This window comes from Urocitellus parryii, chromosome 4, assembly GCF_045843805.1.
Source record: "Urocitellus parryii isolate mUroPar1 chromosome 4, mUroPar1.hap1, whole genome shotgun sequence".
NCBI lineage: Eukaryota > Metazoa > Chordata > Mammalia > Rodentia > Sciuridae > Urocitellus > Urocitellus parryii.
This window is the reverse complement of record NC_135534.1, coordinates 18932713-18944005: the sequence shown is the minus strand read 5'-3', so window position 1 is coordinate 18944005 and position 11293 is coordinate 18932713. Positions and strand designations below refer to the sequence as shown.

At 35.2% G+C, this 11293-nt stretch overlaps 1 protein-coding gene across 1 annotated transcript; it reads left to right on the top strand.

The window, feature by feature from the left end:
- The first annotated feature begins 304 nt into the window (after nt 1-304).
- LOC113175067 (olfactory receptor 4C15-like) lies at nt 305-1228 on the top strand. The gene has a single exon (XM_026379230.2). The coding sequence runs from the start codon at nt 305-307 to the stop codon at nt 1226-1228; it is 924 nt and encodes a 307-aa protein (XP_026235015.2).
- Nucleotides 1229-11293: the final 10065 nt, after the last annotated feature.

Genomic DNA, 11293 nt, shown 5'->3' with positions numbered 1-11293 from the left:
TTTATACTCCTATAACCCCAGAGGCTCAGAAGGTGAAGGCAGAAGGATTGCAAGTTCAAAGCTGGTCTCAGCAACTTAGCAAGACCCTAAGTGAGAATTTCTCAAAATAAAAAATTTAAAAAAGGTTTTGGGATGTAGCTAAGTGGTTATGCATGGCAAGGTTCAGTGACTTGTACAAGAAAAAAATCATAAGTATATAGAAGCTTGTTGGTGTGATGATTACTATTAAAACTAGTGTGATGTAATTTTTTGTTCTACTTGCAGAACCACATGATCAGTTTTATGTTAACCACTTTGTAAAATCATGAAGAACCAAAGCTTCATAACTGAATTTGTCTTCATGGGGCTTTCACAGAATTCTACTATTCAGAAAATATTATTTGTTGTGTTTTTGTTGGTCTACATTGCGACTATTGGAGGTAACATGCTGATTGTAGTGACCATACTCTGTAGCCCTGCACTGCTGGGCTCCCCCATGTACTTCTTCTTGGCTGTCCTGTCCTTCCTGGATGTATGCTACTCCTCTGCCATCACACCAAAGATGGTTGTGGACTCCATTCATGAAAGGAAAACCATCACATTTGAAGGATGCATGATTCAACTTTTTACTGAACACTTATTTGGTGGGGCAGAGATGATAATCCTCACAGCCATGGCCTACGACCGCTATGTGGCCATTTGCAAGCCTTTGCACTACTCTGCCATCATGAACTGGAGGCTCTGTGGCATTCTGGTGGGGGTGGCCTGGACAGGGGGCTTCTTGCATTCCATCATTCAGATTCTCTTTACTTTTCAGCTGCCCTTTTGTGGCCCTAATGTCATTGATCATTTCATGTGTAACTTGTACCCATTATTGAAGCTGGCCTGCACCGACACTCACATTCTAGGTCTTCTGGTGATCGCCAACAGTGGGTTAATCTGCATCATCAACTTCTCCTTGTTGCTGGTCTCCTATGGCATCATCTTGTTCTCCCTGAGAAAACACAGTGCTGAAGGGCGGAGGAAAGCTCTGTCCACCTGTGGATCTCACATTACTGTTGTGGTTTTGTTCTTTGTCCCATGCATATTTATATATGCACGACCTCCATCTATATTCTCTTTTGATAAAGAAGTGGAAATGTTTTACACTGTCTTTACTCCCTTGCTCAATCCTTTGGTTTACACACTGCGGAACAAGGAAGTGAAAAATGCCATGAGGAAATTGTGGAAGAGACTTGGTGATATCTGATAAAATATAAACAATTTAGTACAAAGAATAGAATGTAAACATAAAGAAGATAATATTTAGTAAAATAAATATTTTTTGGCATGTTCCTTATATGGAAAGAGATTACATAATTCTAAGAAGCATTGTACTGAGTGGGGTATTTAAAAGTAATATTTTCAATATGAGATCATGATTTCACTCAGAGTTGCCTACTCAATTCTGCCATATGAAAATTAAAGATAGTTCAATTTTATACTTTCTGACATTTATTAAAAAGAAGAAGGAATTTAAGAATAATTTTCATTAATATTATGCTTTCAAGAATAGAAAAACTTTTTTTTGAAGAAAATAGTAGACATTGGAACATTCCAAGTGAAAAGAATGTTAATGTTCTCTCTGATAGTGAAATCAGTGTTTCTGATGTAGAATATCAGGATTTAAGAACATCAGAGAGAAGATCTTTTAAGTCACCTGCATCTTTGCATTTCATCTTAAATGTGGATCCAGTATCATCTGCTAGAGTTGAGTTACTTCTTGAATTTGAGAGATAAAAATCTGATTGGTCCAATTCTGCCTATGGTAGTGGTACCTAAAGTTACTGCAGAGAATTTGGAGTTCAGCATTGAAGTCATTTATCCTATTACAATCAAAGGTAACTCCTATCACACCACACTACTAACCCTATCAGGTCAAAACTACAGGTATAGTGAGCACACTTTCCCCACACCCCCTTGAGGGAATAGAACACAGAAGAACCAGATATAAAAGCAAATTTTCAAAAGAGGATTAGCTAGATTTGACTGGATGATTTTCATTTTCCTCAGTTCATGTACCTAGGTGCAAATAATTCATTTGTACAATTATCAATAAAGAGATCATTACAATTTTTAAACATATTTGGTGTCATTATTATGTTTTTCTAGTCTCATATTGTCAAGTGTCATGGGTGATAAATTTATTGAGAGTTAAATATTTAATGTTTTCTCTTGCAAAAAACTAAGCAGCAACAACAAAAAGTAAAAACAAAACAAAACAAAATAATCCCTGCTGACATGTCAGTAGAGTATTATGGACAAAAATAGTAAATCATCTATTTTTTTCCTCTCCTCAGTTTTTCATGTGACCCTCAAAGGAAAACAGCATTTTAGTAGTCTTCCTCATAATAGACATGCAAACGATACTTGTAATTTCATTGATCACCCCTGAAAATGTAGTTCAAGTATTACATTGTTAAGTCTAAAACCTCACCTGGGAAAATGGGGGTGTCCTGCAGGAGACCAAGAGTGTGACAAGGCTCAGACATGAGACTATGCTTCTCCTTGGCCTTTCCTTTCTTCACATCTGCCTGTCCTCAAAGCAGGAGTAGCTTCTTCATGCCCTCTGCCTTCCGAGGTCCTCATATTTTACTTCATTATCACTAGGATCTAGTTCAAGAAGTATGGATCTGCTAGATTGGCTCTATTGCTTTTTGTATCTGTAACACTGAGATTTGAAATGTAGCTATAAAATAAAACTATTCTGGCCAGATTGCACTTACCAACACCAATTTATGTTTGATGTACCACACACTCAAATTCAACATTTATTTAAAAATTATTTTAATGCCCAACATTGCATTGTGAACTCTGTTTTTATGTACAATGAGAAAATCCACCAATATTAAGCAGGAGAGTAAACAAATACTGAAAGACATCTACCCTTCCTTTTTCATTTCCACTAGTTTATTGAACAACAGTAATTCAAAATTCTCCCCCAAACAATCGTTGCTTTGGTTTTCCATTTTATTTTCTATGCTGATTACTTTAGTCATGGTGAAGATCTGTCTAATATTTTCAGCTTTTATCTATTTCACTGTTATGCTAATTATTATTTAACCTGTTACAGTTTCTGTAGTAATTTAAAGAGTTTTCAGAAACACATTATATTAATGTAAAAAGTGTGAATTTAGAAAAAATGTCTCTGGCTATCTGAGAGAAGAAAATACACGTAGAACAAGATCCTAATCTTAAAACTTTATTCAGAAATGACATCTTGTGAAATTATAAGTCAGATACATTCTTGACTTTATTCAATGTCTTATTTAGGTTTCCCTCACTAAACTATGCTGTGTCTACCATGGATCGTGGCTCACTTTTGCACTGTGGGCATTACTTTGTCCGACTCTCAGATTATCTTTCTTTTATGACTTTTAGTAAAAACTGTCATTTTCCTTTTGGCTCTGACTCCTCCCCTTGTCCTCTAGTCATTTAAATATTTTTCTCACTATTGTTTTTCAATATGTGTATAAACTGATATTCTTTTGGATTCATCCTGAAGATTGCATCCATTAGTGTAGTCAGAGCACTTGAAAAGGCAAGTGTTTTCATAACTGTCTGTGGCTTCTTGGATTTATATTGGCTCTTCCTGGATAGTTAGAATGTGGGCTTTGTGTGGCATGAGGGATGGTGTATTAGGAGAGTCGTTTCAGGGAGTTTGAAAACTCAGGTTCTCCTCCTGGATCTCTGATTGCTCCCTACAAAACTCTACTTCTCACTTTAGCATGAGCTGTGCACAGTGGCTTCAATATATTGTAAAATATTTAAATGAATAATGTTGAAGTAAAAATGAGAGAATGGTACTTTAAAGATTATATGATTCAATAAATATGCACACATTTTAATATTTGGCAAAATTAGCAAGTAAGTTACCTGCTTGGTGCAATCTAGAACAGTTTTTCTGAGCAGCTCATGTTTAAACTGGTGCTGTGTCCACAGTAGAAATGGAGAATGGAGGTGAGAGCAGAGGAAGGGTTGATGTGGTGAGACAAGGAGCAATCAGGGAATGTAATCAGGAGGGACAGCAGTGGTTAGCCTGAAACATGGATGAGCTCAAGCCCAGGAGGACAAGTGCAAAGGAAGATAGTGGTACAGGCAGCTTTAAAAGTCATGGTGAGCATCTCAAACAGTGCATCTGAAATCCAAAGTAATTATTTTGTTATGTTTAGGAATCATATATTAACTGCCCTGTTTTACTTCTCAAGTGATAGAAAGGAAGAAAAAGCTGGGAGTAGTTGGAAAAGTGATGAGATTTTGTATTACCTGAATTTTCTCCTTCTCTAGAGAAATCAAATAAGCATCTCAATAAAAGCCTGTGAGGATCTACCTGAAGGATTGTAGGGTTGGCCATTATCACATTAGGATTCATGTAATCTCAGCCTGAATTTTTGGTCTGCAAGCTCCAATGATTTTCACAATGAAAACCAAGAATAACTCACCCAAAGGGAGAAAGATTTTTGTCTGCTATTAAACTTATACCACATTTTTATATAATATATGAGTTACAAATTCTGTACAAAACTTGTTTCCTAATGTCTGATAATATAAAATGATCCTCTTAAAGCTGAGGAAAGATGTTTAGTATTTTTGTACCCACAGATAACAGTAAGTAGTATGCTCTTCTGAGCCTTCTAGAAGAAACAAATTGGCAAGTCCACAACCACCGATAGATGGTTCTTGGGAAATCCTCATTCTAGTCTTTATTATATGGGGACCACCATGAGTCAGCTTGTATAGTTTTCCCTGAGTTACTAAATGCAGGGAATAGAAAGATGGATGTCTTCAGTGGGTATCTGGCATCTGAAAAGGGGTAGAATCTTTATTATGGATGACTTCCAAGTCCAATTGTGTGTAACTTAGGTTTAAAAAAAAGAGAGAGATAAAATTTAATTAAAAATTTTTGAGTGACATTTATTCTTTGATGTTGACTTAATTGAAAAGCTGCTATCATCTTTTTATGCCTCCAAATTTTATACTTACTTAATAAATAAATTATCCAAATTTCATAACCTTACATTCATGGTTTACCTGAATAACTGGTTCTCAGGTTTTGTTATTGATTTTTGGTTTGTTTATGACATTGGAATCTGGCTAACTGGAAATTTCACATTGATCTTTTTGTCCCTAAAAGTGCTTTCCTTCATGTTTCCATTATATCGTGGTTTCATTTTTCTCATCCAAAATGTCCTCACTCCTGTGATTTTTCATATCTCTAGTTATAAGCCTTTTCACAACCTAAGATCTATTTTATTGTTATTTTATTTACATCAGTATTCAAGATGCCATGCACTTTAAACTCATTTTGTTTGTTTATATTTACCAATTTTTTTTTTGATCTGTCATTCACACCTTCTCATCTATGTGAAAAAGTCTAGGATGATCTATGATATCAACATATGTCACTCAGCAAAGGAACTCTGTGTTTTAAAGCAGTTGTGCAGGCATCTGCATTATAGGTAAATGAACAGTTGAAATCAATATTTTAAATAGTGGAATTTACCTATTGGAAAGCCAGTGCTGATAAGATAGGTTTTAGAATCATTTATGTTCTACAGGGGAAGACCAAGGGACTGGATGAATGTCAGATCCCTGGTGGGCAGTGGGGTGTGGTTTGACAGGAGGCAGTGTGGCTTCAGACATTTCAATGCTGATCACTGAGATAGCACACTTCACATTCTGGTTACATCTATGTGTTTCAAAATCTAGTTGAGAATTTGATTATCTGAATTGATGTTTGCAAGGTTTAAATTGCCTGACCACTCTCTCCTCTTACAGATTACAGTGTGTGGCTGTGGGACTGTGGACATTCAACAAATATCACATTTTTTAATTCAGTGATTAAGTCCATAGACTGTGGATGTGACAGTCCTTTAGTGTCTCTACCTTTCTCATAAATCCCATAAAATTAGCACTTTTTATGGAGGGTGAATAGACATAAAATTAGTCATGATACAGAATTTAGATACTGAAAATATAGAAAATTATTTATGAGGATCCTTGTGAGGGGGCTTAAGAAGCTACGTCCAAGTTTTCCCTAAACATCATTTTAAATCCTATGTTCTTTGACATTAATTAGGTCTGGTATAATATCTTTCAAATAAATGAAAAGAGGAAATTTCCTCCAATATCCTCTTTAAATTTGTTTTTGTTTTTAAAATTTTTGTTTTATAAGTTCAGTTTCTGAGAGAAATGTAACATTTCAAGTAATGCATCCTCTACACATATTTTATATGAAATATTTTTATTTAATAAGTACTCCTTGCTGAAGTACATTTTCCATATGGACAGGTGGATGATGGTTTATCACAGAACTCTGTTTTTACATTTCTTACGAGCAAGCTTTTGGTCTGACTGCTGCAAGAGACAGTATGTTCTGTTTCCAAATACCCACTGCTCTATTCCTGAGTATCATGGGAAATGAAAACTTGTGCAGATAGAAACACAAGGGCATGAAGACAAGAAAACAGAGAAACAAACATAACCTCTAATTGCTTGGTACATAATACTCAAGCAATTGGAAAAAAACACACAAAATGATGTCTTGGCACATCATGCTGATGAATAATTTCTCCCTTGGGGGAACCAAACAGTGATTCTACAGGTGCATAAGCTATGATGGAAGCCTCTGTAAAGTCCAGTTGGAAATCCAAAAGAAACTTTTGCTCCTCTTTGTTTCTTTGTTCCTTAGACTGCTCTGGAAGAGCAGTGGGATGGTTGACTGTCAGAGAGGCCATTCTTCTCTGTCTCAGGTGTTGAGCAAATATTGGCTATAGACGTCACGGTTTGGAGAGCACAAGTGAAGATTTCTCCTGAGAACAGGAGAATCCATCACTAGAAATTTCAAGGAAATGACACATGGTAAGATTTATAGTTTATTGTTTTGAATTTTCATGGTTGATTTCAAATTGTGACACAGTGCTTAAAATGGTGGGTCGTGTGGCGGTGCCAAGGGCTGTGCACAGAAAGTGTCTGTCAGCAACTGCGCACTTGGTATAACTGTGTGACCTTTACAGCCTCAGAATTTTCATGTTGAATGAGGATTATAAGATTAGCAAGCTCAAGGGAAGTGGAAGTCAATAAAATAATACATGTGGAATAAACAGTACATAGTTGACACAGAATATGAATAGTCCAATGAGTAGCACCTCTTGCTGATAATAGAAAGAAAGCAGCTGTCAGTGTGCAGAGTTGTGCAAAGGGATGAACACTTCTCAATGTGAACACCCCAGGAGGGGTGCAGCACCCATGGTTCATGCAGTTCATGCTGTGAGGGGCCCTCAGCAATCTCAGATGCAGCTCCAGCGTATTTGAGGATATGGTTACTGAGAAAGGGAAAACCACAGGATGTTCTGGGACAAATGCAGACACATTAAACTTCTAACTTTAGTAAAATGCGAATTTAAAACTGGTATCAGTAAATGTATAAAGGATGAGGAGGGCTAGGCCTCTGGTAATGCCATTAATGGGAAATTCACCCCAGGTTATAATTTTAACTTTAGATTTCCTGTTATGGTAGTGTATTGCTTCCTCCTTTGTAAATGAATTGTCCTCAAACCTCACATCCTTTCTGTGAGCTGTTCTGATGATGGAGAGTCTTGTGTGGTTTTTGCTAATTATGTTCAATCATAAATATTCTCATCATAGTAACCAAACATTTATTGCAAATGAAAAGACTTTATCATTGCAATTTTTGATATTCTGGATGGTAAAACTCTATTTAAATTATCCATACAAATAGAGGGGATTGAGTAATATGTTTTTATTTGTTCCTTAACATGTTGCAAATTGTTTTTCCTTCTATTTGCTTACATCATTGATTATGGTTTTATTTATTACATCATGTGATATGAATGCAAAGGTCTGATGTAAACAGACATGTTTCTCACTGAATATTTGAGCTGTGTTTTTGTTTCTTATGTTACCACAGCATTTTCCATTCTAAAACATCCTCATGTCATTTTGGTTTCATTATATATTTTAGGGTTTTAATAATTAGGAGAAAGAATACAAACATAGTTATGATTGTAGAAGTGTTTGCCAATATATTTTCAAAAGGATTACATTTAAAATGTTTTAAATTGCTATTCTTGTGATTCATTCAGTCCTTTAAGTTACTTTGTGTATCTTTGTGTTGCTTAAAAATGGTGATGTCAGTATTTTTGTATTCATTTTGACTTCTATTGTGAACCCCATGTTCATAATTTCTCCGTATTTGGCCCTGTGGTCAGGCAGCTTAAATCATAGGGCTTTGTTTAATGGCACATTGCTGTTAGACATTGAGGCTGGAATTGTAGCTATTTGACAGCAGAAATTGATCATGCTTTTCTTTTTATTAACTTTTCATTTGGAGTAATTTTAGATAAACCACAAAGGTGCATAAATTTTCTGCAAAATTCCTGCAGAAGAGACAATTTGCCTTAATATTATTACCTTACATTATTATGGGTGCATTTTTCAATCTCTGAAATGAACATAGATACATATTTATAAATAAAAACCAGATTTTATTCCTATTTCACTAATTTTGCGACTATTGCCCTTTCAATATATCAAGATTCAATCCAAGACAATGACTTTTATTTAAGATACTGAGCATTTAATGATTTAGAAGTTTGTGATCACAAACCATGAGGGACAACATATTCTCCATGTCAGATATTTACCACTAATATTGAGAATTATTTTCCTTTGGGAAAAAAGGGATTGGTTTGCTTATATTAAACAACATTTTAATTAAGCAGTGATATTGCTCTTAGACTACCCACAAAGCAGAAATTGAGAGTTAAGATATCTGTAATTATTAGACAAATCTCAGAGTTTGTTTTATATTGTTTTCTTCAACTTCCTACTCTGTTTGGTTTTCTTTCACAGTGAAGCTGTCTGAAGGAGGTGTGGATACAGGTGGGTCTGAGTCCACAATAACATAACCAGGGGCTACTAGGGAGATTCAAAAGTGCAGTGCATTTCAAAATATTATTTCTTCCTGCTAATGAACACTCATGTTTTTATGTTTATACACTTATCTGATTTCTGTAAGTAACCTATTTTTTGAAAACTCATAAATAGAAGAAAAATAACCTGAGCCTAAAAGAATTTTACGTAACTTGATCTGTGCCACAGAACAAAGAGAAAGATCTGGATTTGAACCTAGGTTTACACAATCTGGCACAGATATGCTTACTCATTTCTTTTCTCTGTCTTTCCTGATTTGGTCCTAGAGTAAGATGAACACTGCTGGTTTATGCATTGCTATTTATTCTGTTTCCAATGGTTCCAATGTGCATTCAGACTTTGTTTTATATTGTTTTCTTTTAAGTTGCTATGAAGTTGAAAGTACAGATGTTGGTCCTGAGAACACAATTAAAATGAATTTAAATAAAGCAGACAAGTATTAATTTACACAATATATGTTAATTCATTGTAAGAGCTTTAAATTGTTTCTGCTTACTCTAAATGGGAATCATAAACACAGTTGAGTTTTTATTCTTACATAAAACCCATCATACTTCATCTTTTTAAATAAACATACATAAAAATGTAGAAAAGTTTATATGGACACATACATATGCTATTTGAATGATACATTTCAGTTATATATTTAGGTGAGAACATTTTCATTCTTAATTTCATTCTTCATTCTTTAAAGCTGTGTTTGTGAACTGATGTCAAGAGTTCAGATAATTGCTTGGATGATTTGTTGAGGAGCTTTTTTTAGCAGGCAAAGCTGCAACTGGTAAAGACCCGTCATCATAAGCAACATTTAAACAGTTTAAAATTTGACCCTCATGATAACCCTGGGAGGTGAGATAAATGAACATCTCTGCCTGATGAGATGGTTTCATCAATTTGAAACATTTATCTTGGGTTATATATGATGAGAATGGATCATGTTGTAGTAAGCATTGGCAAAGGAAGAATGAAGCCTCTAGACTTTGGCTGACAGTTAACCTCTTCTATTCTCTTTCTTACCTTGGAGGTTGTTGCTGATTTGCATGTCTGGGGGAAAGGGCACTCCACATCACTTGTTGGGTTTCCTTCACCAAGTTGCCTCATCCTAAGATTAACAAGGCTTCAAGGTTCACAAGTGGACAGAAATTCTAGAAAGATCAGCCTGCAGTGAAGTCCTTGCTGGAGAAGAAAATTTCCTATCCTTTTCCTGTTGATCCAGGGGAAAGGACTTAGGCATGGGGACAGAGGTGCTGTGTGTGACATCCCATATCAAGCATCTGTTGTTTATTTGAACATAAGGTCTTTAAGCTTCAGTTTCCATTTGGTAGAATGGAATGATAACACCTGAGACAGACTGGCTTCTAGACAATGAGTTCTGAGCTGGAGCTGGCCTGGAATTCACTCAGGGATCACAATAACCCTCAGGACTAATCATAATAAATAACAAAATCAACAAAACCTATATATGTTTTCATTGATATTTTAGAGCTAGAAACTTCCCCATGAATTCTTTAAAAAAAAAAAAAGAATTAGTTAATTCATTTGAAGGCCAATTCATCTTGGATTTTTAAAGAAACAGAGCAGGAGTAGTCATCATTTTTGAGTACCTCTTAAAATGCATGTTTTCTACTTATTTTTGTAGATAAGACTTTCTCCACTAACAAGTGGCATGCTTCTCTCCACTGTTACATGCCCATGGCAGGCATGGTTAATAAATCACTGTCCTTCTATAGTGTCAGAATGGTTTGTATGTATTTGCCCTGGAATCACTGATAAATTTTCAATGTCACTTGAAAAAACAAAACAAAACAAAATTATTCTTTTTCTTTAACATGTGTGCATGCTTTCTTTTTCCCTTTTTAAAACTCTGGCATTTTGAAGTATTCTACAGTTCATCCCTACCCCAAGTTTTCTGATCTCTGATAACTACAGTCAACAAATTTTTCATTGTTTTTCAGTGATAATATCTCAATAAGTAATACTCATAATAATAATAATAAATACTTATAATTAGTCTGGCATATGGGTATACCCCTGTAATCCCAGAGGCTCTGAAGGCTGAGGCAGGAAGATTGCAAGTTCGAGGTTCATCTCAACAACTTAGCAAGACCTTCATGAGACTTTGTGTCAAAAACTAAAAATGGGCTGGAGATGTGTCTTAGTGATTATGCATCACAACGTTCAATTACTGGTACAAAAAAAAAATCATAAGTATGTAACACCTTGTTGATTTGCCTATTACTATTAAAACTAGGTTTGATGCATTTTTTATTCTCCTTGCAGAATCACATTATAAGTTTTCTGTTAACCACTTTGTAAAATC

Coding starts and splice junctions, on each gene's coding strand:
- LOC113175067 (XM_026379230.2), top strand. CDS start 305: ATGAAGAACCAAAGCTTCATAACTGAATTTGTCTTCATGGGGCTTTCA.